The sequence below is a fragment of the Dromiciops gliroides genome, chromosome 6, assembly GCF_019393635.1.
Source record: "Dromiciops gliroides isolate mDroGli1 chromosome 6, mDroGli1.pri, whole genome shotgun sequence".
Taxonomy (NCBI): domain Eukaryota; kingdom Metazoa; phylum Chordata; class Mammalia; order Microbiotheria; family Microbiotheriidae; genus Dromiciops; species Dromiciops gliroides.
Window position 1 is genome coordinate 243,819,943 of NC_057866.1, and position 27,771 is coordinate 243,847,713.

The 27,771-nt window shown below is 39.3% G+C and overlaps 1 protein-coding gene across 1 annotated transcript; it reads right to left on the reverse strand.

Moving 5' to 3' along the window:
• Positions 1-2,457: 2,457 nt before the first annotated feature.
• Positions 2,458-25,771, reverse strand: LOC122731298 (all-trans-retinol dehydrogenase [NAD(+)] ADH7-like). The gene is made up of 9 exons (XM_043971311.1): positions 25,754-25,771; positions 22,132-22,233; positions 18,667-18,805; positions 17,809-17,896; positions 17,334-17,550; positions 11,190-11,450; positions 7,984-8,119; positions 3,892-4,030; positions 2,458-2,482 (listed from the first exon to the last, which is right to left on the reverse strand). The coding sequence occupies exons 1-9, from the start codon at positions 25,769-25,771 to the stop codon at positions 2,458-2,460; spliced, it is 1,125 nt and encodes a 374-aa protein (XP_043827246.1).
• Between the last annotated feature and the right edge of the window lie 2,000 nt (positions 25,772-27,771).

A 27,771-nucleotide genomic window follows, 5' to 3' on the forward strand; every position in this document is an offset into this window, starting at 1 on the left:
TAGGTCCCCTTCTGAGCTATGTCCACATAAGGGAGAATTGAAGAATTGTCCCTGTATCACCTCCCCCATTGGCTAAGAAATACTGAGTTCTGGTTAGCTATTTTTTTCGTGTAGATTGTAACTCTTGAGTAATCAGACCAGTGATGAAAAGGGGAGGGTCCATTCACATTAGAGGTTTAAAATGGGGCCTGCGAGCCCCCATTCTTAGCTGCACACTGGGTTGCCCATTCTCATGAGAATGACAATAAATAAGCCTTTGACATCACTGCCACTGAGTTCCAGAGAATTATTGAGCGGGAGTTGTTTTCCTCACAATAACCTATATCAAACTTCTTACCATCTCAGGGAGGGGAAAGAGGAAGGGGGAAGGGAGAAAACTTGGATCTCAACATTTTCAAAAAATGAATGATAAAATTGTTTTTACTTGTAATTGGGGAAAATATTGCTTAAAATAAGAAATGTATGGTATGATTTTCTTAAATTAATATATATATATACATACATACACACATATTTCAAAATAGAAGCAAATAAGTGGTACCATGTGATATGACAGACCATTTTATTTAACAATATCAATTTACTTGTAAAAGGTGTGTGTGGGATAGGTGGACTTGAGTCAGTTCAGATTCTGAGGATGGGGTCTGAAAAGTACCCAGCCCCCAGTCCCTGTTATTGTTAGATTATTCTGTTCATGTTTTATTCCATTGCTAATAACGGAAATCATGTATTTTGCCTTACTGAACCTGATGTACCCTGGTACCCCTTCCTTGCCCCACTTGCCTACATTCCAAACCCCAGTCCTTGTTATGGGTTAGTTATGCTGTTGCTACCAGGCAAGAGAAGATATCTCTTGCTAGTGTGGACCCCCCACCCAGATACTACCTCTCCCTTTTTGCATTCCTAAGTCCTAACTCCCCCCCCACCACCAGATCCTGGTACCATCACTCCCTTCTTCCCCCTTGCCCATCCTTACCCCGTGGAGTGGTTTGGAGTGGTTTTACCCCTCCTGTGGTTTGATCTTTTCCCCCTCCCCTTCCCCCTCACTCTTGGAACATGTATCCATACCCTGATCACAAGCTGAACACGTGGCCTGGGTGAGACAGAATTGGATGTTAGATTGTGAGCTCACCCTGTGCATGAGGGGACACCCCCCCAAAAAAAAAAAACTTCCATAAAAACTCAACTCTTGAGCCCATTACTGCATTCCTCATCCCTTGTGTAGAGTCACCCATTCTCATGAGAATGTAATAAATCTGCCTCTGCTTGACTTGGTAGTCCCAAATTATCTGGGTAAACTGAGGCAATTTTCATCCCAAACAGGTATATTTAAAAACACTCATCTTTTTTGACATATAAAGGGAGTGAAGAAGGCAGGTGTGAGGAAATGGGGATTGGTCTTCTCTCAACAAGAATATAATAGTCTGCATTCAAATTACACTCCTCTGGACCTGTTTGAGGAAAAAGGACTCCTTTCCCTTAAACAAAATCACATGATTCACGGAAACCCTGGGCTGGTCACCATTAGGTCTGCTCCTGAGCTGTGGGAGGAATGGAAGAATTGTCCCTGTATCCCCTCCCCCACTGGCTAAGAAATACTGCCTTCCGATTAGCCAGTTCTTGGGAGTAGATTGTAACCCCTGAGTAATCAAAATAATGGTAAAAAAGGGGAGGGGCCATTTGCCTTAGGGAGTAGGAGATAAAAAGACCCACAAGCCTCCATTTTGTGGTCACCCACCAGCTGGACACGGGGTGGCCCATTCTCGTGACAATGGCAATAAATGAGCCTTTGACACATCACCACCACTGAGTTTCAGAAGTTATTGAGGAGTGATTTTCCTCACAGCAGGCATAGGCTTATATCTTGGAAAGTCTTTACAAGAGTTTCATTGTAGCACCATCTAATACCATACAATGCGCAGACCAGTTCTCTGAAAGTATCTGGTTAGAATCTTAGAAGCAATAGTCCTTCAAGCTCTCACTACCTTTGAACAATGGATATTGGGATCCCACTTACTTTTCACTTCATTCAAAAGTAATGAGAGCTTACACTTTTACCTGTTAACCAATCAAGTTAACCAACAAGACTAGCACCTGCTTCTACTCTGGTAAAGTGAATTATGATGGTGACAATTGTAATCCTTAAAAAAGGTGCTTGTGTATTCTGACAAAGTACATTTCTATTTTGTTCTTGTCCCACAGGAGAGAGGCAAACATGCCCTATCATTATCCTTTAAAAGTGAAATTCTATGGGGCAGATAGGTGGTGCAGTGGATAAAGCACCAGCCTTGGATTCAGGAGGACCTGAGTTCAAATCCTGCCTCAGACACTTGATATTTCTAGCTGTGTGACCCTTGGCAAGTCACTTAACCCCAATTGCCTCACAAAAAAAAAAAAGAGTGAAATTCTTAGAGAAAGAACCGGGGATAGATCACATTCCTCTTATGTCTTAGGAGCTCACATCACCAGGACCGTTCGAATGCTGAAATAGAAAATTAAAATTTATGTCAATAGCTTGTTTCCATATCATCTGATCAAGGGCATTTAGCACCAGATTCTGCTTAAAACTATCATGTGCCTTTCTGTCTAGAGTGCACATTAGATAGTGAATGAAGTAGCTCATTAAAGGAATAATGGACCTGAAGAATTAACTTCCATTACTGAATGAAAGCCTAAGAGCAGATTTGGGGCTTAAAGAGGTTTGAAGCTATTCCTACTGATCTTAAGGTCTGTAAGGGGCTAATATGTTTTCGATCTAAAACTGGGTCTCAGTTTTCACACTTGTAAAATCATGGAGTAGGAACACATGAGCCCTAAGGTTCTCTTCAGGGCAGCTAAGTGGTGCAGTGCCTCTGGAGTCAAGAAAATTTGAGTTAAAATCCAACCTCAGATACTTACTGTGTAACCCTGGGCAAGTCACTTAACCCAATTTGCTTCATTTTCCTTATCTATAAAAATGAGCTGGAGAAGGAAATGGCTAACCACTCCAGCATCTTTGCTAAGAAAACTCCAAATGGGAAGGTGGCATCACAAAGAGTCAGACATGACTGAAATGACTGAGCAACAACAAAGGTCCTTTCCAAATTGAAATCTAGGATCCCAAGTGTCTTTGCTTGTTGAAGCTCTTGGCAAAGAGGAGAAGCTGGGATAGGTTAACAGTTTTTGTAATGAAAAGAACATTTCCTCTTTTCTTATTGAGAAAAGAGAGCTATTTCCTATATGACACTATTAAATGCATGTGAGAGGTTGATTTTCAAAATGGCAACACCTGTCACCACAATTGCTGGCCTCTAGCTAGACTAGCTCAGTTGCCACCCTGGTCCCTTAGAGCCCCAATAGCCTCTTCTGTAAAAAGGGAAAAGTTTCTAAGCTATGCGTACCCTTTAGTTTGTAATACCCAAAACAGGACTATACCCTTAAGCCATCAAAGAATGAGGCAAAGGACCCTTATATATATATTTTAAAAATTTAGAATTTGTCAAGTTCAACACCGTCACTCCATCACTTTACAAAGTAGGAGGCCCAAAGAGATAAAGTGACTTGACCAAAGTTACGTGATTGCTAAGTGGCAGGACTAGGATTTGAACTCAGATTATTTGACTGTACATCTACCATCCTATCTATCTGCTTCACTGAACCCATGTGACACCACCAAAATGGATATCAATTCTGTGAGGGAAACAGGACTTAATAGGCTTAATGAATGAAAATAGGTTCAAAATACCCAGGAAAACACTATATTCACCTGGGGAAATGAAATATTAACCATATGAAGATTTTTGTTTGGTAGAAGCCTATATATATATACATATACATATATGTATACATACAGACACTTTCATTTCCAGGTATTATAATGTTTTTGGTATAATAAACATTTAAAGCACATACCACTCTCCTTTGTAGAGCAGATCAAATCCTTCTTTGATTTTATTGAAAGGTAGAACATGGGTTATTAACTGATCCAAGTCAAATTTCTTTGCCAGGAAATCAGATACTAGTTTTGGAATGTCTTCTTTGCTTTTCCAACCTTAAAAAAATTCAAGCACCAGCATTTTACTGTTTGTAAAATGTTAACAGTCAGCCAGTTAACAAACATTTATTAAGTGTTCACTATGTGCCATCCCAGGGAGTGAGTGGCAAAAAGGAAGGTAACAACAGTTGCTATACAAAGTGCTCACACTCTAATGGGCTGCAGAGCATTGGGTGGATCTGAACAAGAATGAATAGGATAAGATGGGTGGCTTGTGAGTGTGCATGCATGTGTGATTGTGTGTATGGGTTGTCATCTGTACTGGTTGTGTACACAAATAGATGAAAACATGAATCCATTGAACATTAAAATGTATTTCATTTTAGACTTAAATGTACAATCTTTGAGGCAACTAGGTATCGCAGTAGATGGAACACTGGCCTGGAGTTGGGAAGATCTGAATTCAAATTCATCCTCAGATAGTTATTACCTCTGTGACCCTGGGCAAGTCATTTAACCCTGTTTGTCTCAGTTTCCTCATCTGTAAAATGAGCTGGAGAAAAAAAATGAAAAGCCACTCCAGCATCTTTACTAAGAAAACCCCCAAATGGGGTCATGAAGCATCAGATATGACCAAAACAACTGTACAACATGACAATCTTTAATTTCTATGATCTTATCTTTTTTTATCAAATAAAAAATATTTTTCATAAGAAAGGGGCCACATGTGTGTGTGTAGCGGGGTGGGGTTTCAGGTTCTTTCATGAACATCATGTCCTTTGCCAACTAACAAAAGTTTTATTTCATCCAAAAAATATTTTCTAATTTCACTCTGCAGTGATCATGATCTCTGGAACCTTAGGCAATACTTATAGTAACATTTACATAAGACTTTATAATTTACAAAATACTCATATTCAATCAACCCTGTAATGGAGGTAAATGTAAGTATTTGAAAGTTGAGAAAACTAAGCCTCAGGGAAGGCAGACAGAGGCCTTCCTCATTCACCTAACTTATTGGTGTGGAAATCTGGCCTCCATGTTGTGTCCCTTATACTACACAAGATTCTGTTATAAAGCTGACAGTACTTAGTTGGATTTTGTCTCTAGTTTCCTTTTGTTTTGTTTTATTTTTTTTTTACTTTTTTTTCCCAGGGCAATGGGGGTTAAGTGACTTACCCAGGGTCACACAGCTAGTAAGTGTCAAGGGTCTGAGTCCGGATTTGAACTCAGGTCCTCCTGAATCCAGGGTCAGTGTTTTATTCACTGCACCACCTAGCTGTCCCCCTCTAGTTTCCTTTTTAGGTAGTACTTTTTGGAGTCCATTATAATGATAGTTTACAAAATGCTCTCTGTAACATGTTTCGTGTGATTCTCACAGCAATCTTGTAAGTGCAATGATGCAAAACCATCATCATTTACCAGAGACAGAAATTGACTTTGTCTTTCCTCCCCAAGCACATCAGGTAAGAAAAACTATAAATCATTATCTTCCCCTGACAGTCTCACTCCAGGAGGAGTTGGCACTTTCTCCCCTTCCTCTTTGTAGATATTTTGGAGAGTAGCTGTGGGTAATTGGGATAACTCACTCCAGCTACCCTGAGGGATGTGGAACTATAGACAATTGAAGAGAAAAGGGGAAATACTTCTCTATACCCAAGAGTATAGCACAAAGTGATGACATGATAGAGAGAGACACATGTTGGATGTGTGAGGAGAGAGGAGCAAAACTCACTGTAAGCCAGTTATTGTGTCATTTTTTTCTGTTAGGTCGCATCTGGCTCTTTGTGACCTCATTTGTGGTTTTCTTGAAAAAGATACTGAAGTGGGTTTTCATTTCTTTCTCAATCTCATTTTACAGATGAGGAAATGGAGGCAAACAGGGTTAAGTGACTTGCCTAGGGTGACACAGCTTGTAAGTGCCTGAGGTCAGATTTGAACTCAGGTCCTCCTGAATCCAGGGCCGGTGCTTTATCCACTGCACCACCAAGCTGCCCCTAGAAAGAATTCTTATATTCCCTACCATCACCAGATCCATCATATAAGAAGCTTGGCATTGTGGGAACTGTGAATAAGTGAAGGTTTAAGAAGAATAGAGGGCTGAGGTTTTCTGAGCTGTTAAATAATGTACTAAGACTTATCCTTATATATCTCATCCTTAGAAATCTGTTCTCCTAGGAAAGGAGACCAGAACCATCTGCTGGAGGACAATTGATGTGTCAGACTTCAGAGGGTAAAGGATAGATTAAGAACCAAGGAGCAGGGATTGCAGAACTAACATCTGTGGGGAGTTTGGGGCTGCTACAGAATGACTATGGGGAAACATAGAAACTGGAAGCATCAATGGGAAACAGTAACTGATGAAACTAGCTGAGTACAGGTCTATAGATCCCCACCCCTTGGCCAAAAGGGGGAAAGTCAGGACCCCCCTGCCATGACCACTCCTCTCTTTTCTTATTATTAGGAGATTCTTTGTATTCTAAGACTCAGCAAGCAAGCTGTGCCCTGAACTTGGTATAACAACAATCCTTTGTGTTCACTCTTTGGATGAACTCTGATGCAATTAAATCGGAGCTGGCTCAAACTATCCCTAGGCAGTCCCTGAGCTTGGGCAAGCACCTACAGGAACCACAACTGGGTCATGAAGTCTTTCTATGAATAGACTCTTTGTCTTTAGGCAAACTTGCTGCTGTTACACTGCACTGCTTAATTCTTTGCCACAACTATGTGTATTGAGGCTTGGCCTTACTGCTTTGGGTCTCCTCAGTCCTAGACCAGATCCTGGCCCATGTGTCTAGTTTTCTTCTCCAATGGAATAAAGAAAGCTTTTTGGATATGACTTCTGTGAGCTTTCTGGTACTTTATTTTTCAGAGTTGACAGGTTCTAACAAGTTAGAGGTGCCAGTACTGAGCCGCATGGATAAGACCTAATTATTCTTTCCCTCTTTGATATCCTCTTCAAATCCCTCCCTTTATTTTCTCTCTGAACTTCACTCATAAAATCCCCCCTTTTCCGTAGACAGGCTTCTTCAGTTGTAAGGTCATAGCCTTTCTCTCACTTGGCAAAGAGCAGCCTCTTTTACCTCTGTGCCGATGGCCTCACTCACCTTCCTTTTGCCTTCTCTGCCACTTAGACTCCTCCTTCTGATTGGTGCATTCCTGCCCAAGATCACAATTTCATGAAAAGCCCAGACCTTCCATGCTCATTTTTCTCCTGACCCTCTGGACTTTTCTTCCTTGTGCTCACATCTTTACTTTCTCCAGCCCCATTTTATATGTTGCCATCCCCCTTTAGAATGTGAATCTTTGAAGCTATTTTTTGTTTGTATTTTTGCATTCCCCACACTTAGTATGGTCCTTGGCACATAGTAAGCACTCAATAAATGGTCTGTCTGTCCATTTACCTACCTACCTACCTACCTACCCACCCAGCCACCTGTCAAGATAATGGAATGTGATAGATGAGATTTGGCAGATACTCCGGAGCCCACCTGAGGGGATTACTAGCTGATTTGACTGGATTAGTAGTTGACTAGATTCTAAGCACATCTGGATGGTACTTGAGAGTACTTAAGAAAGCATGGTTCTCAGAATCTAAAAAAACTTTGAACTTCCGGCCCAATCAACCAACCAGCTTGAAGAACCTCCCCATTCTGGGAGGGAACAGGAAGGAGGAAAGGGGAGCCTGCGTGAAGAGCACTGTCTTTTTGGGTGCCTGACTTGGTGGTGATGGCAGAGAACTACAGAGAGGAGCTGAGGAAAGATAGGATTGCGAGGTTGTAGGAATTCTGTTCTCAATCTTTCTCTTTCTATATTTCAATAAACCCTTAAAAATCTAGACTCATTTTATCAGTGATTTTAGTCAGTTTCCCCCAAAACTTGGGGGAACAGATTAGAACCCACATTTAGAATTTTAAATTACACACACCCACCCATCCATCCATCCATCCATCCAACTGTTCATCTCTCTGAATGAATGAATGAAAACTCTTTATTTCTCTACCACATACCTCCAAAAACACATCCTTTCCAGGTGCGTCCAGTGAACAGCAGCATGGGATCATAAGTGAGCATTGTAGATGATGGAGGAAGTCCTACTATCACACTGGTTCCATAGCTCACGTGGCAGGAAGCCAGGGCATCAATCTGATTTGTAAATAAAGGAGAAATGGTTCTTCTTATAATATATCCAATGGAACCAGAAAGGAACTGTGCCTTGCTCCAACTGACACCGTTGATCACAGTTCCCCAAATAAATGAATCAACAAACTTCTATTAAGGGTTTACTATTTGCCAGGCACCAAGTATACAAAAAAAATGAAACAATCCCTGACTCAAGGATCCTAAATTCTTAGGGGGATGGAGAAGAAGGGACAGCGCTTACAGATATATAAGAATGACTTTGAGCCAGTAAGTTATTTTGTCTGTTATAAATACCCAAATTAACTATAAAAGAACTGATAAAAAGAAGTATGTATAGAATAATTCTACATATATATGTATAAATCTGTATATGAGTGTGTAAGTATATGCAAACACCTTTTCTGTCTAATGGCTAACCATCTTTGCGGGGGTGGGGGGGAGGGAAGAAGAAAAGGAAAAAAAAGAAATTTACATGATTATTGTATGAAAGGAATAGCAAGTTGTGCATAGTAGATTTTCAGCTTCATGTATAATCTCTTTTTTATTGTACTATCTTATGGAAATGCTTGTTTTATTCCATAAATTAAAAATAAAAATTTTTTTAATTACAGATATAAATTTGAAAAATCTACAAAGATAATTCAAGGTAATTTAGGTTTGAGAATGAGGGGAAGGCACTAGCAGCTGAGGGCATCAGGAAAAGGCTCTTAGGGGGTTAGCTGAGATTTGAGGGAAACTTGGGTTTCTGAGGTAGAGGCAAAGAGTGAGCTCAAACCAGGTATATGGAACAAGCCGTACAAAGGCACGAAGCAGGTAGCCCAAGTGTCACGTCAAGATAAAGAAGCATGCCCCTACATATTTGTATAACTTTTGTTCCTAGTGTAATGAAACCAATTTTGAATATAGGAGAGACTTGGCAGTCCTTGGCAGTGCCCTGTCTAGAAGTATTTTTGTCTTGAAGGCAGGAAAAGGGAAGCAGAAAGTATAAGATCATAGATAGAGCTATAAGGGACTCTCGAGGTCATTCTAGGTTAATGCCATCATTTTGTAGATGAAGGGACTCATGGCCTAGAGAGGTAACTCAGCTTTCCCAAGGACACGAGGTAGCAAGTGGCAGAACTGAGAGCTCTCATATGGCAAAGGGCAGCTCATCAAGCTCAGTAAATTTTCTCCAGCACTTTTTGTCATTAAAACAAACAAACAAATCAGGTTCATAATAGTTCCAGTGTTGAAATGTTCTCAAATCCCAGTCACCAGCCACCCTGCCTAAGATAAACCGACAATAAAACTGTATCAAAACTCTTTACCTTTCACTTTGTTACTTTTTCATTAAGAATTTAAAAAGAAAAAAGGGAAACAACTGTGCATTGTAGAGGTAAGAACTTAGTTTAGCACACATCATTTCAAAAAATTAGCTCCTCTCTCCCTCCCTCCCTCTTTTCCTTCCTTCCTTCTTTCCTTCCTTCTTTCCTCCCTCCTTTCCTCTCTCCCACCCTCTCTCTTTCCTTCCTTCCTTCCTCTCTCCCACCCTCCCTCTTTTCCTTCCTTCCTTCTTTCCTTCCTTCTTTCCTCCCTCCTTTCCTCTCTCCCACCCTCCCTCTTTTCCTTCCTTCCTTCCTTCCTCTCTCCATTCTACTCTCCTCTCTACCTCTCTTCTCCCTTCCTTCCCCCCTCTATCAGTCTCTCTGTCTTGTCTCTTTCTATGTCTCTCTATCTCTCTGTTTTTGCCTGTTTCTATATATGTCTCTATCTCTGTCTCCTATGGCTTCCTCCCCCCTTGTGCTCTTTATGTAGATAATTGATGCAGGTTGAGCTCTTTTAGTTTCCATCAGTGGGACCATTTTTCTCCTCATTAGGTAGCTGGTGGCTCTACTAGCTAGGTGACCCTGGGCAATTCACTTAACCTCCACCTACCGAGGTTTCCTCATCTGTAAAATGGGGATGATAATAGCACTTGGCTAATAGGTTGTTGTGAAGATCAAATGTGAGATTATCTACCTACCTACCTATATATCTATGTTTCTATGTATCTATCATCCATCTATGTAGGTATATATATATATGCATATATGTATGTATCTACCATCTTTCTATCATCCATGTATGTATATATGTATGTATGTATCTACCCACATATATGTGTTTATGTATATATTGCTTTGCAAACCATAAAGCTTTATATGAATGCTATGTTTTATTATTGTTGTTATTGTTCAGGGAAGTATATTCCTTCTTGAGTTATTGATTGCTTATGTGACCTTGAACTCATAAGATAATGTTACAGTGGTATACTTGACTTTGGTAATGTAAACTTGATCTTACACTTTAGATATTTTTGGTCAATATCTAAATCTATTGATTGGCATCAATGAATGAGTGAATGAATGAGTGAAAAATTCCCTCAACCCCTATACTCAGTCAGCCCTTGACCACATTTCACATGATCACATCTAGCCATCCAACAGGACACCAAGTGCCCACTTGGCACAGACAATCGTGCCATTTGCCGTCACCCTCCCCACCCTGAGTTTTTTGCCTCTTGGTCTTGCTTTGAGAACAGTAATCATATCAATACAATTATTATCACTGGAGATGGTGTGACAATCTAGGGCTCCATTCACCATTATCTTGACCCACCCAACCAAGATGCCTTTCTCCCACTCTGATGCATTCATTATCTCCTCCTAACCAGAATATAAAATCCTTGGAGACAAGAGCTACCTACCTCTCATGTTTGGATCATCAGAATCTAGCCCAGTGCCCAGTATACTTACTAAATTCTTGCTGATGGACTGAAGCTGGTTATACACATACCGAGCTTTGAGAGGTGAACTCTTCACATCTGAGTTAAGATTGGATATTTGGGGGGGGGGGTGGAGCTAGGTGGCACAGTGGATAGAGCACTGGCCCTGGAGTCAGGAGGACCTGAGTTCAAATCTGGCCTCAGACCCTTGATACTTACTAGCTGTGTGACCCTGGGCAAGTCACTTAACCCCAATTGCCTCACTAAAAAAAAAAAATGGATATTTACTCTTGGCTCCTCAGATCACCATGCTGCCTATTGATTACTTACCAAGGTTTCAGGATGCCCAATGGCCTCAAAGGTGTACCCCACAGAATTGCCAGTCATCTCCTTCAGCACTTCACTGATAGGCTTGGTGTAGTCCTTAGGGCTGATGCACTCAGTGGCTCCTACAGCCTTGGCCTTCCCAAATTTGTCTTTGTTGATGTCAATTCCAATGATCTGGGAAGCACCAGCTGATTTGCAGCCTATAATGACTGAGAGGCCAACTCCTCCCAGCCCAAAGACAACACAAGTAGATCCAGGGGTGACCTATGGTGATGAAAAAATACAGGACCTTAGTAATTAATGATTTCTTCAATTAAACAGATTGTAGTAAGTCTGGAGTCTTTGGAAACATGAAATGTAAAGCATAACTAGCCCATTGCAGCCACTGGTTAGCTGATAAAACAATAATGATAATCAGTAATTATATAATACTTCAGGGCTTGCAAAGAGCATTCCAAACTTTATGTCACATTGATCATTACAAGAAACCCAGGAGGTACATATTGTCCCCATTTTATAGATGTAGAAACTAAGGCACATAGGGGTTAAGTGACTGCCCCAGGATTACTCAGCTGGCAAGTGTAAGAGACAGGATTTGAATCCATCTCTTCCTGACTCTGAGTCAGGCGCTCTGACTACTGTGAAACCCAGGGAATGATGATATGATGAAGGGATTAGGAACACAGGCAGTTTAGGGATCAGAGACAGAGACAGGGTCTCATTAAATGGAACACATACAGTCACTTGCCAATGTAGAATATGTATCCATTTGATTGATACAAGTAACCTTACTTAGATCTTTATCAGGCCTTTTCTGATTCCCCAGTGGTAGTGCCTCTCTACTAAAAAAAACATTGGGGGCAGCTAGGTGGCGCAGTGGATAGAGCACCAGCCCTGGATTCAGAAGGACTTGAGTTCAAATCTGACCTCAGACACTTAACACTTACTAGATGTGTGACCCTGGGCAAGTCATTTAACCCCAATTGTCTTACCAAAAAAAAAAAAAAGGCATTGGATTGGTATGAATTTTGTATCCATTATATGTACACATGTAAGCTTCCCTAATAGAAGGTAAGCTCCTTGAAGGCAGGAATGGTTTCCTTTCTTCCCTTTGTATCCCCAGGGCCTAGCTCAGCGCCCAAAATGCAGTAGACCCTTAATAGCTTATTGACTGATTATTGCTTATGGATTGATCACTTCTTGTTTGTCAATGGATTACAATGACAATATGTGTATCCCCGAGATATAAATCCCAAACCATCCATAACCAATCATTCTATGGGATTCTTGCCTATATCTTCTCATAGACTTTTATGAAAATCTACCCCAAACTCCAGAGGTCTTCATCTAGATCTTTTAACATCCGGCATGTATCAGGGCATCACTCTAGCCATGATTCTCCTAATGCACAATATAACCTTCTGTGCCTATCATGTTGTTTTTTTAAAATTTCTAGTCATGCCTGACTCTTTGTGGCCCCTTTGGGGGTTTTCTTGGCAAAGATAATGGAGTGGTTTGCCATTTCCTTCTCCAGCTCATTTTATAGATGAGAAAATTAGGGTTAAGTGACTTGCCCAGGCTCACACAGCTAGTAAATGTTGTAGTTTAGATTTGAACTCAGGTCTTCCTCACTCTAGGCATAGCACTTTATTCACTGTACCACCTAGTTGCCTTGCTAATCATAAATATATCTTTTTATACTACTTTATTATGTATAACCATACAAATGCAAATACATCAAACTAATGAAACATTTACTATATATAAGGCACCAAACATAATGTTTGGAATAATGGGAAGCAAATATATATATATGTGTATATATAGATATAGATATATACATATAGATATATAGATATATATAATTATTTTTTTTGCAGGACAATGGGGGTTAAGTGACTTTCCCAGGGTCACACAGCTAGTAAGTGTCAAGTGTATGAGGCTGGATTTGAACTCAGGTCTTCCTGAATCCAGGGCTGGTGCTTTATCCACTGGGCCACCAAGATACCCCTGTAAAGGTATTTTTAATATTTTCTGTACTAAATAGGGTTTTTATTGGGCTGTTTTGAGGCACTTTTAAAGCTGATCACTGAAAAGTTCAAGCTCTGAATAGCCATTAACTCTGAACCACCCAAAAAGATGTTAGTAGAAAAAAAAGCCCACCAGATAGTTTACATGTGGAACCAGAAGTTTTTAGAATAGCTCCAGAGAGAGGGGGCAGCTAGGTAGCACAGTGGATAAAGCACCAGCCCTGGATTCAGGAGGACCTGAGTTCAAATCTGGCCTCAGACACTTGACACTTACTAGCTGTGTGACCCTGGGCAAGTCACTTAACCCTCATTGCCCCACAAATGAAAAAAAAAAAAGAATAGCTCCAGGAGAGACCCAAAACCTGTATTTTAAAAAGCCCTGATAGCTATACCAAATCTGAAGCTTTACTATAAAGTGGCAGTCATCAAAACTATTTGGTACTAGCTAAGAAATAGAGTGGAGGATCAATGGAATAGGTTAGGCACAGGAGACACAGTAGTAAATGACTTTAGTCATGTCCTGTTTGATAAACCTAAAGACTCCAGTTTCTGGAATAGGAACTCAGTATTTGACAAAAAACTGCTGGGAAAACTGGAAGATCATATGGCAGAAACTAGGCATAGACCAACATCTTATACCTTATACCAAAATAAGGTCAAAATGGGTACATGATTTAGACATAAAAGGTGATACCATAGGTAAATTGAGAGAGGAAGGAATAGTTTACTTTTCAGATCTTTGGAAAGGAGAATAGTTTATGATCAAACAAGAGATAGAGAATATTATGAAATGCAAAATGGATGATTTTGATTAAATTAAATTTAAAAGTTTTTGTACAAACAGAAGCAATGCATCCAAAATTAGAAGGGAGGCAGAAAGTTGGGAAATAATTTTTATAGCCAGTACTTCTGATAAAGGCCTCATTTCTAAAATATATAGGGAACTAAATCAAATTTATAAGAAACCAAGTCATTCCCCAATTGAGAAATGGTCAAAGGATATGAACAGGCAGTTTTCTGATGAAGAAATCAAAGCTATCTATTACCACATGAAAAAATGCTCTAAATCACTATTGATTAGATAAATACAAATTAAAACAACTCTGAGGTACCACCTGACACCTATCAGATTGGCTAATATGACAAAAAAGGAAAATAATAAATGTTGCAGAAGCTGTGGAAAAATTGGAACACTAATGCATTGTTGGTAGAGCTGTGAACTGATCCAACCATTATGGAAAGCAATTTGGAATTATGCCCAAAGGTCTATAAAGCTGTAGATACCCTTTGACACAGCAATACCACTATTAGGTCTTTTCCCCAAAGAGATCATGAAAAAGGGAAAAGAACCCACATGTACAAAAGTATTTATAGCTGCTCTTTTTAGTGGTGGCAACAAACTGGAAATTGAGTGGATGCTCATCAATTGGGGAATGGCTAAACAAATTGTGGTATATGAATGTAATGGAATACAATTATGTGCAGGTGGATTTCAGAGAAACCTAGAAGAACTCAAGGAACTGATGCTGAGTGAGATGAGCAGAACCAGGAGAACATTGTACATAGTATCAATAACATTATGTGTTGATCAACTAAGATAGTCCCAAAGGACTCACGATGGAAAATGTTCTCCAAATCCAGAAAAAAACAACCTGTGGAATCTAGATGCAGATTGAACCATACTATTTCTATTGTTTTTGTTATTGTTGTTTTTCTTTTTTGAGGTTTGCTCTGATTCTTCTTTCACAGCATGACTAATGCAGAAATATGTTTAATGTGATTGTACATATACAACCTATATCAGATTACTTGCTGTCTTGGGGAGGGGGGAGGGAGGGAGAAAAATTTAAAACTAGAAATTGTATAAAAACAAATGTAGAAAAATAAAAAAATTTAAAAGCCTGTACCATATTATGCTGTTTAGCATGTGCAATGGTAGGTATTAAAATAAAATTTTATGTAGGGAGTCATTTTCTGCTGTCATTGTTCCAGACCGATTCAATCACTGGACATAGGAATTAGTGCTACCTGAGATTCCTATAAAATATACTACCTTTGGTCCTCCTCCTTGACTGAGGTCAAGATTTCTGGTGGATGGATTACATACTATCTATCATTATCCTCATCACTGTTCCACTTCACTAAGTTTCATAGAGATGGTACAGTCTCATTACTTCAGACACATGCAACCGTAATATTAAAGATCATGACATTAAAAAAATTAGAAGATGAGGAGAACATATCCCTCTCACATCTATAGGCAGGAGATGTATTTTTAATCAAAATGACAACAAAAAAAAGATAGAGGCAATTACCAGGCACTCTGATTTAAGTGCTGGGGATACAAAACACATAAAAGACAAGAACATGCTCTCTAGGGGTTAGTGTGCAAACAACTTTGTACACATCAGCTAGTTCAGGATAAATTGGAACTAATCAACAGAGGTAATTACGACAGATCCGGGGCAACTAGGTGGTGCAGTGGATAGAGCACCAGCCCTGGAGTCAGGAGTACCTGAGTTCAAATCTGGCCTCAGACACTTAACACTTATTAGCTGTGTGACCCTGGGCAAGTCACTTAACCCCAATTGCCTCACTAAAAAAAAAATTAAAGACAGATCAGGAATTTTGGCAGGGATTTGAAGGAAGCCAGGGACTGTGAGAGCTGTTTATGAGACAGGAAGCATTCTACATATGGGGGAAAGCCAGTGAAACTGCCCAAAGTTGGAGGCAGTGCCAAGATGGTAGAGTAGTAGGAAGTAGTAAGGCTGAATTCCCCTCTACAGTAGTCCAAACAGATCGAGATAATGCACCAGACTGAATCTTGATGGGAAACCTAATCCAAAATATTTATAGCAGGAGTTTTTGTGAGAGCTAAGAGTTGGAAACAAATTAGATGCCCATAAATTGGGGAATGGCTAAACAAATGATGGCACATGAATATGATGGAATATTTCTGTGCTGCAAGAAATCATGTATGAATACAGAGAAGCATGGAAAGATCTACATGAACTGATGCAGATGAGGTAAGAAGAACCAAGACAACAACATTCACAGTAACTAAAATATAAAGAGAAAGAACAAATACCTGAGGATAAAGCAGGACTCAAATGAAGAGATAGGAAAAGACACTTCCAACCTACTGCCACAGGTGTTACACATTGCACATGTTTTCTGGACTTCTCAAAAAAAATGAGAACTCTTTAATATATTGAAAAAAGTCCAGAAACATGTGGAAACAATAATCAATGTGTTGCTAGGACCATGCTAGAAATGTTGCCAGTGTAGAACATCTTGACAGACCTTGGGTTCTGCTGTCACAGGCTTTGTGAATTCCCAGCCATTGACATATCGAGGAGAATCCTTAGAGAATGACTTGGAGGAGAAATGAAATTTATCTATGTTGTGTCTTAATCTATACAAAACACAGCTGAGATAAGATTATATTGTGTATTCTATTCACATTCGATACCACATTTCTAATACAGCAGAAACTTCATATACGTGCTCTCTCTCCTTTAGAATATGAATTCCCAGAGAGCATGGATTATTTTTCATTTCTACTTGTTTCCTCCATGCCTTGTACATAGTAAGTGCTCAAAGGATGACTTTTTATTCATTCATTCATTCATTCACTCACTCATACGTATATGCTTCTCTTTTGTGACAAATGGGAATTCATCCAATTTGCTCATAAAGAATATAACTGTTAGGGGCAGCTAGGTGGTGCAGTGGATAGGGCACCGGCCCTGGAGTCAGGAGTACCTGAGTTCAAATCCGGCTTCGGACACTTAACACTTACTAGCTGTGTGACCCTGGGCAAGTCACTTAACCCCAATTGTCTCACTAAAAAAAAAGAATATAACTGTTCCTGATGCCCAAATCATCTGAATGAAAAATAAGAATTTCAGATTGTCTGAATGTTTATATCTTTATATTCATGGAGACAAAGGCTTATGGTTGATTAACTGAACATTTTGTTGTTCATTCATGTATTTCATATGGTACAGACAACACCTGAATACAGCTTGTGTTTTGAAACTTTAAACCTCTGTACAAATCTTTACTATGCCAAGAAAAGCATCTTTCATAAGAACTAAGCCATTCACATCCTCACCTTGGCGGTCTTCACTGCTGCTCCGTAGCCAGTAGAGAATCCACAACCAATCAAACAGACCTTCTCTAGGGGAGCAGCAGCATCGATTTTAATAACTGAAGATTCCTCCACCACTGTGTACTCAGTGAAGGTACTGGTGCTCAAGAAGTGGTAGACTGGCTTCCCTCTGCAGGTAAATCTACTGGTGTCATCAGATAATACTCCCTTACCTGTAATACTATTCAACAGCAAAGTCAGCAGTAAATGAATTCAGCTCCAATGTTAGTATAGGGGCAATGAATGTGAAATATCAGTAAAAAATGTCAAATACTGGGGGCACCTAGGTGGCATAGTGGATAAAGCACCAGCCCTGGATTCAGGAGGACCTGAGTTCAAGTCCAGCCTCAGACACTTGACACTTCCCAGCTATGTGACCCTGGGCAAATCATTTAACCCTCATTGCCCTGTGGTGGCCCCCCCCATGTCCAATACTTACTCAACTTTCTCACAGAAGTTGCCATTAGGGTTTATGCAAGAAGAGCACTTTCCACATTGTGGAAGGCAGAGTGGGATGACCTTATCTCCTGGAAGAGAAAAGATCATGATATAAAACACTGCCTAGAAAAAAAATTTTAAATAGCCAAATCAATAAATATTTCATAACTTTGTGCTCAGCACTCATCCCAGGTCCTTGTAGGATATATATATGTTGAAGGTGATAAAAAGAAGTCTGAAGGATCTATTTACAGGGAGAAGCTTTGTGGGGAACTCAAACTGCAAGTAAATGTTAGTTGAGAGAGTAATTGTAGGCAGGGTTAGGCTAGCACAAGGAGATTGAGGCATATACAGAATATGACTATAATGTAGAAACAAACAGCATCAATTAATCTATTTTTTTTTAATAAAGAAGATCCCTCTTGCAAGAAAAGGGGAGATCTATTTCCATTTTTCTTCTCATTTAACTTGCATGTATGTGTGTGTGTGTGTGTGTGTGTGTGTGTGTGTGTTCTAGACACCTTTGGCAGTATAGTGAATTAAGCTCATGAACCCCTGCATATAATAACATTTTTAAATGCATACAACAAAAATACATTTTGGGGAAGCTAGGTGGCACAGTGAATAAAGCACTGGCCCTGGATTCAGGAGGACCTGAGTTCAAATCCTGCCTCAGACACTTGACACTTAACTAGCTGTTTTCCCTGGGCAAGTCACTTAATCCTCATTGCCCAGCAAAAAAACCCCAAACCAAAACAAAACATTTAGGATTACAAAGGAAACTGATTATATTGAACTGTAGTTATCAACATATTTAAAAATAAATTCATAGACTCCAGGTTCAAAATCCTTGCCTCACCTGGTTTCACTGTAGTTACTCCCTCTCCAATACTTTCTACAATTCCAGCTGCTTCATGTCCCAAAATTACTGGGAATTTAGCAACCAAGTATCCTTGGATTGCATGGTCATCTGATCGACAGATCCCTGTGGCCAAAATCTGCATGGGAAGAGAAAGATCACTGAACCCTGGGGTTGGGAGGGAGGATAACAGGATATCTTGGATGGAGCAGAAAGGGGACATTTGGATTATTCTTGAGTGAAACATATGTAAGATGATTCTCGTATTATAAATTTATCAGTGTTTACATTGTATGGAGTGCTTTGTCTATCATCTATCCTCAAGTCCTGTCCTGAAGAAGCTGACATTATGAGGGAATATTACCAAGCATGGCAGCAACTTGTCACATGCATTGAAAATGTGTTTTTTCAGGTTGGAGAGCCAACCAACATGTGATCATGTCAACAAAGATCCATGTCATAATAAAATCTTGCATTTTTGGCTTTTTACAACAGACCTCCGGATTGTCCAGGGAGGTAAGTCATAGGGAAGGGGGCTTTCTGTAAAAAGCTCTACTAGTATTAATTATCCTCAATGTCAAGCACATTTGCCACAAATTTGGCAAGCTGTGAAAGCTTCTTTGACTCTGACCACTGTTTTAAGTTAACAGAAAAATGTTGGATTGAAATTGACATTTATTTAAACACCAATGAAAATATAAAGGGCTATGGCTTAGGGATGTGGCCAGGAAAGGGACTGGGAAATGTTTTAGGAGGTTAGTAATTAATTGAGGCACATGGGATTCTTAATTCTTCTTCTTCTTTTTTTTTTTTTGGTAAGGCAATTGGGGTTAAGTGACTTGTCCAGGGTCACATAGCTAGTGTCAAGTGTGTCTGAGTCTGGATTTGAACTCAGGTCCTCCTGAATTCAGGGCCAGTGCTCTATCCACTATGCCACCTAGATGCCCCCTTAATTCTTTATTAACAATAGAGTGATAATCTATTCCTATGAATTTTATTTGGACTCATTTTCTTATTTTTAGACTAAATTGTAGAGGTATTTAATTGTAAACATGTATAATTGTATTATTTCATAAACTCCAGTTCAATTCCATAAATGTTTATTAAGTTCTTACTATATTCAAGATGGGGCAGAAGGATGACACAGTGGATAGAGCACTGGGTATGGAGTCAGGAAGAACTGAGTTCAAATCTAACCTCAGAGACTTAGTAGCTGTATGACCCTAGGTAAGTTACTTAACCCTGTTTGGCTCATTTTTCCTCATCTGTAAAATGGGCTAGAGAAGGAAATGGTAAACTACCACATTATCTTTTCCAAGAAAACCCTAAAAGGGGTGATGAAGAGTTGGACATGATTGAAGTGACTGAACAACAATATTCGAGATTTGATACTAAGTGCCAGGTGATATAAAAATAGATAAAAACAGTCCCTGTCCTCAAGAAGCTTACATTCTGCTGAGGAAAAATAACACACACAGCTAAATAAGTACATACAAAAAATATCCTAAATGAATACAAAGTGATCTTGTGGGTTAAGGAGAACACATTCAAGGGGAGGGAATCAGAACACTTGAGGAAGGAGAGCATCCCAGGTGTGAAGCTTGTGCAAATGTGTGGAGTTGGGAGATGTAACACTGTATAAGGAGAATAGCAAATAGAACCGTTTAGCTGAAACTTAGCTTATGTAAAGTGAACAATGTGAAATAAATTTGGAAAATGTGCTTGGAATCAGATTATGAAGGGATTTAAGTGTCAAGTAGAAAAAAAATGCATTTCATCATAGAAACTGTAGCTTCTTTTTCAGTACAGTGACATGATCAGACTTGTACTTTAGGGCTCTAAATCATTAATTGCACAGAAAATGGTATTCTCCATCCAAGATAGGGAAGAGACTGGATCTATAATGAGACTATAACAAAAATCTAAGCAGGAGGTGATGAAGGTCTCAATCAGAGAGGTAGGAGGAAAACCAGAAAAAAACAGTAATTGTGAAAACCCAGGTCATTAGCAGCATCAAATACATCTGTATCTAGAGAAAGAACTGATAAATAGAAGTATGTATAGAATAATTTTACATAGATACATTCACATTTACATACATTATTACATGCATACACACACACACATCTATTATATATGTGTATGTGTGTATATATACATGCATTCTAATAGTCATCTCTAGGGTGAGGCAGGGGAAGGAGGAAAAAAGTAAAAAAATTACATGATAATTTTATTTTATATTTAAAAGGAATAGCAAATTGTACATAATAGATTTGCAGTTTTATGTGGAATCATCTTTTTTGTTATACTATAATATGGATAGGCTTTTTTCATTCCATAAATTAAAAATCAAACACATACAAATTTTTAAAAGAGATCATGAAAGATAGAGACTTGAAAAAAAATAATTGGATATAGCAGTTAAGAGAAGAACCACATCAGAACATTAATTATTTACATTATTAACATCAAAATAATGTTACAACATTATAAAGAATAAGCTTGGCCCCAAAGCTTATTCAAATACGAATAGAACAAACATGAGAAGGTAGAAGAAGAGAGAAGTGCAGAGAGAGAGAGAGGGAGAGAGAGAAAGAGAGAAAGAGAGAGAGAGAGGGAGGGAGGGAGAGAAACTACAGAAGAAAAGTAGAGAGAAGGGGAGAACACTTAATGAGGATTCAGAAGCCCAAAGATGGACATTGTAAAATGAGAAATTGACACAAAATTCAGTCCGCCCAGAATTTAGTAGGTTAGCAACTGTTATTCTCCAGAGACCTCTGAGTTAGATTTTCCAAAGATGATACATGCAATGCTAGAAACATCTGCTTCCAGGTGACTCTCTTATTCTCTTCCTAATGCACTTCTAGGATATGACCCTAAGTTCTCTGGGGTGATGATGCCATAGGTGTGGCTGAGTGTCTGTCTAAGGAAACTCTCAAAGGAGGAATCATTGAGAAGCACCTGGAATAGGATATTGATAGCCCCTTTGGCAGCTACAGTTGAGGCAGATTACAGATCTAAGGTCATTCAAGAGAGAACAAGACTCAGAATTGTGAACCCATACTTGGGCTTTGGGTAAAAATCCATGGTTGGTCTTTCCATTGTGCAGGGTTGGGCTGTGCTAGTGGTACAGTTTCAAGCATGCTGTTTCCTTATAGCAGGGCCCCTGTATTATGGGATTTTTCAGATATGGTACATGTTTGGAATGCTATAATGCCCAGGTAATCCTAAGTGATCTTAAGACTTGTTTTCTAGGACCCCTTCTGGCACATCTAGGCTGTGTGACCTTGGGTAGGTCATCGAACTTCTTAGTTCCCTGAGGCAACTCAGAGACCCTGAAATGCAGAGCAAGTTCCAATCTCATTGGTGGAGGGAATTTCATCTTTTAGAGTTCCCTATAGCAAAGAAATCTCAGGCCTTCTCTTAAGGTGAAAAAAAAAAAGCCCATATTAAGACTTTCAGTACCTTAATTCGAACTTCATAAGCCTTTGGTGGGGCAACTTCCACTTCCTCAATGGAAAAGGGTTGCTTGAGGCCCCACAACACAGCAGCTTTGCATCTAATAACCTGGGAAAATAGCAAGAATGCATTCATGTGACATATTCATGTGGCCATGGCTCCTGCCCATTTGACTAATGTAAGCCTGGGAAAATCCAGTGCAAGAAGTGTTCTATCAATTCTGACTTTTGACCTAATGTTCCATCAAGTCCAGAGCTTTTTCATTGATTTACAGGCTTAAATAGTAAAACCACTTCCAGTGGAGAAATATCTGCCCCTTAGAAGGCTGGAGACCCTGGCATGAAAGTGATTTGGAGAAAAGAAAAAGAAATAGGGAACCTGTAGGTCCAGTAGAGGAAAGGAAGAGAATTGCAAATATCTTAAGAGAAGCTAAGAGGGTGATCTACCAGTTGATTTCTTCTTTATTGTATCATTCTGCCTATAATAGTATTTTGTTTTCAGTTAGAAATTAATTTGGATAAAGGGGAAATTTCTTTTTAAAATGCAAATTCTGACTGCTAGTCACTAACTTATCTGTGTGAATTCATTCAATCAACTATTTTGCCTCCTATTTACAGAGTAATGATAGATGGTTTGGGATCCTGGAGCCCTTTGCAGTGGAGGGTGGCTTAGGTGGGGTGCTCTTTTGGGGAACCTGAGGGCAGAAACATGAATGAAATTGTTACTGGGATCCTGCCAATAGGAATTTTGAGAGGTAGGAGGAATCCAAAACTCAGGTGGGGATTCCCCCTTAGAATTTTACCAAGGCATCATGGAGTGTTGGAAGAGGCTATAGGGTAGGCTCTCAAGGAAAATGACCTGAAACTAACTCATGGTAGAATAGATGGTTTCAGTGACTTGTTACACTATTTTTCCCTCCTTATCTTGGAGGTGCTGGGGTGATTGGTACTGAATTCCTGGTCCTCACCCTCATCTCTTTTTTTTTTCCAGTTCCTTGGTCTCTTGATCCATTTAAACAGGAATTCCTCCCATCTGCTTTAGTCAGTTCCTGCTATCACTTATTTCTGCCCATGAAAAGAATATACTACCTACAGCAACAGGTTGTACTGAGTGGTCAAGGGATAATGAATTCCTGGAAGGCAAGGAAACTATGAGATAATGTGTCCATTTCTTTAATTTTAGAGTCTCTCAGGGCCAGGTTTCTGTAGAGAAGGAAGCTACTAGACAATTCTGGGCAAAACAAACCAACCCTTCAGAATCGATTATGACAATAGTGAAATTTCTATGGGGCTGAAGGAGTGTGGATGGGGAATACAGAAGTCATCAGAAATCTAGCTTAGATTCAGTTGCATTTTCAGGGTCAGTGCTTTTAGTGCCAGTTGGAAAGAGTGGAAAAAGTCAGGAAAATAGACGATCTGTATAAGTATTTCTCATGGCAGGAATTCTCAGAGAAGCTACCATGGCTTGTTTTCTATGCTAGGTACCATGGAGTCAACCACATGGTCCCTGTCTTGTAAGCAGCTGAGCCTTACAAGCCATTCTCTTGTGAAATGCCTCATTTGTTGGTAGGTAACCATAAGCAGAGGAAGGTTTGGGGGCCATCAGGAGGTCTGATCACAATCTATATATGCTTTATGGTATTACTTCAGTTTCATGACAATGGAATTCAGAAGAGCTTAAGTTGACTAGTGTATACTAGTGTAAAGATGTTTTTGCCAGCTTCATCTAGTCCATATGCTAACTGACCAATTTCAAAATGAATTGATGCTTCCAGTACAACTGAATTCAATGACATTCCCAATTATTTCAAACCTGAAGGCTAGGATTATATTTACCACGGCACCCAAACTTTAAATATTATCTATGGCATAAAAGGCATTCCTGAAGAAGAAATACAAAGATTGCTTCAATTTTTTGTCAAAATAGAGAAAATAATTGATTAAATACACTAATTGCACTTTAGTTACAGCACCGGTGATAGTTACAGGCACATCAATTGATGCACAAATTTGCTTGGTCCTTGAGGTATGTGTAAATTCTTGTCTTTCTAGTCTTCCAGTGTCCATTTTCTCAAATGCAATGAACACCCAACCTCTTTTTCCAAAAGGATCTAGTCTCTAGCAGCTAGGAGGCATATTGGATAGAGCATTGGCCTCGGAGTCAGGAGGACCTGAGTTCAAATATGGCCTCGTTCAAATATGGCCTCAGACACTCACTGTGGCCTGAGTAAGTCATTTAACCCTGTTTGTCTTAGTTGCTCACTGTGCAATGAGCTGGAGAAGATGACATACCACTTCAGCGTCTTTGCCAAGAAAACTTCAAATGAGGTCCCACAAAGTTGGACATGACTGAAACAACTCAACAACAACAACAACAACAACTACTACTACTACTACTACTACTACTACTACTACTACTACTACTACCAGTACTACTACTACTACTACTACCAGTACTACTACTACTACTACTACTACAACTATTATAACAACAAATGTTTAGTATATAAAGTGGCTTAAATTTCTTTTGCCAATTACTTGTACTTGCAAACTGCATGGGAAAATGGTAAGAAGAGAGGATTTGAATTGCCATAAAACCTCAGACTGAGTCCACTTACTAGCTATGTGACTTTAGACAAGTTTTTCTCCTCTTTCCTCTTCAATTTCCTTCTTCAGTAAAGCGAGGCAAACAGAACTTAGTCTATTTGCTTCACATGGTTGTTGTGAGAATTACTTTTAACATCTGGGAAAACTTTGTAAATTGTAACACTCTACCAAGGTTTTTAACCTGGGGACTATGGTTTAAAAAATATGTTGATAAATGCATTTCAGTAAAATTGGTATCCTTTGCTATTCTATGTATTTTGTGTTATGTAATTAAAAACCTAATTTTGGGATAGCTTCGCTAGACTGCCAAAGGTTTCCAGCACACACATAAGAAATTAGCAACCTATGCTCTATTCACATGCTCAGGTATTATTTTATTCATACAAGCAAGTGCTTAAACAGAGATAGCTTTACTTCTCATCCTCACACAAGATAACTGATAAAAATCACATCCTTAGGTAACCTCATTGGTATGCTTAGTCTTTTGCTGCTGCTACAAGATTGTAACACAAAAACTCTTTGGTTTCAACCTTTTGTATACCACCACTTAATTGTAGCTCGAAACAGAAGGTACTAATCATCTAGCAGAAGAATCCCAAATCATATTTCTTTAGTTACAGGCAAAGTACCATAGTTAGTACCTCTATCTTCATGGTCATTATGTGTATAGTTCCCATTTTTAGCTTATAGCAATGCTCCTTTCCAACCACTGTTTTTGTTTTTGTTTTTGCTTTTTTGGTGAGGCAATTGGGGTTAAGTGACTTGCCCAGGGTCACACAGCTAGTAAGTGTCAAGTATCTCAGGCTGGATTTGAACTCAGGTACTCCTGATCCAGGGCCAGTGCTCTATCCACTGCACCACCTAGCTGCCCCTCCACCCATTATTTTTGCTATATGTTTTCCTGTCTAGGCAGACATCTTTTCTCTTGAAAGGCTACTTTTCTGAACAAATAACATATTAGGAGGTTACAGAGTTACCCATCTCACTAGTTGGTGATGAAGATACAGAAATGCTTTACTTACTTTTCCCAAAGTGCTCATTTTGCTTCTCTCTGGGTTCTGGTGTTCAGTAGATTTTGAAGTCCTCTGACTGAAGTCTGGACAGCCTTGTGCAAACCAGGATACCTTTAAATAAACTTTCTTTTCAAAGCAGTGTCAAAGAACATGACTCAGAGCCTTCAAACATTTTTTTTTCTCACTACTTGGTCCCACCCTTTTTCAGTGTTTAAGTTTTGAAAAGAAAAAAAGAAAGCCAACAACTGTGAGATGTATATAAGGAATTAAGGGTACAGCCACATAAGAGTTGAGTGATGAAAACATCCCTTTTTACTTTTGTAGCTGCATGATGCCAAAATGGTTCAGACTATACCCTGAGAATTTAGTCCCCGGACATTTCTTCAGCAGGTTTAAAAAGAAGGCATCAGATCACAGAAGGAATTTTAAAAAACATTCCTCTCATTCTATTCTGGTCATATACATCAGGCCCACAGTGACTATAATGTGTATTGGCCTCCTTAATCTACTCCCAGGTAGGAAAAGGGAATTGTGTAGGGAAACCTTGATCAATGGAGGAAGATGATTAAGCTTAGAAAAAAATTAGAGCTGTCATCTTTATTATAGTGAGAAGAAGAGACATGTGAAGAGTGCATTTCTTTTGATCCTGCCTTCTAGGCATGTCTTCAGAACTACCTAAGTCAACTGCCCCATTCTAAAGCCATGGGTTTATTTCCCCAAACTACTCTTTGGGTGGGGAAGGGAGATATGTACTTACTTGGGAATGTCCACTGGCTAATATTGTTCCTCCTGTAAGTTTATAATTCATTTTTTGCTACAATATGTTCAACTGTTTAATTGCTACGCTTTCCCTTTATCTTTCAACATAGTCAATCACTGAATACTGAGACCTGAGGTAACTTCAGATGTTCTTCAGTTTTTCAAATTGGATTATGGTAAATTACTGACAAAGATAAGATACCATTTAAAGATCCCTATATTTCAACCCAAATCCATGGTGGGGAGGGGACAGACTGGAGTGGATGGGACTCCCTGTGACATATTGTATGTAATCATCTCAAAATTAGATTAGTTTAAAGTATCTAGTTTAAGCCGCTTCCACAGCATTTCTGGGATCCACTGAAATTTTGAGTGTGTGTGTGTTTCCATTGATGGATACGGATTTTCAGTCTAGGTTGCAAGGCCCAAGCTGCCATCATAGCAGCATCTTATTTAATATATACCCTGCTAACAAACTTGGCTTGAATCTAGGAACCATTGTTTGGCTCTCTGTTGACCCCCAAATTATTCTTTCTCATTCTTCAAAGAGTTCGATGCCTCTTTTTATGTTTGTTTGTTGTTTTTTTTGGTTGGGCAATGAGGGTTAAGTGACTTGCCCAAGGTCACACAGCTAGTAAGTGTCAAGTGTCTGAAGCTGGATTTGAACTCAGGTACTCCTGAATCCAAGGCCAGTGCTCTATCCACTGCGCCACCTAGCTGCCCCCCGATGCCTCTTTTTAAATCCTTCTTTCTATTCCAGTTGGTCTTCCCTCAATTATCTTGACTTCCCAATTCATCAATCTTTTTAACTTCCATGACCTATTTCTTCATGACACTTAAGTTTATTAAGTTGGTGGAATGATGAGTCTTGAGCTTTACGAAAATCTCTTTGGTAGCTGTTTGGATAGTGGATAGTGGATTGGAGTGGGAAGGAAATTGAAGAAAGGAGACCAACCAGAAGGACAAATGATTCTAGGTGTGATGTGAAGAGTGCCTACACAAGGGGATGTTGCACCTGGGACAAGTAGCACAAACACTACTTCCTGAGATCCATTATTATCATGAGGGAGAAGACCATGGTACAACAGCCTCTATTTGAAAAGGCTGCAGGATATCTGAGGCCCCTTTTACAGAAGTTGTTGTATGGCAGGAGAGGGGTAAGACTTGATATGATTGTACCTTCAGATATAGACCATATCATCCCTACCCTAATTATATATCTATTTATCTTTTTTTGTTGAAAGTTATTAATATTATAGTAAGCATTT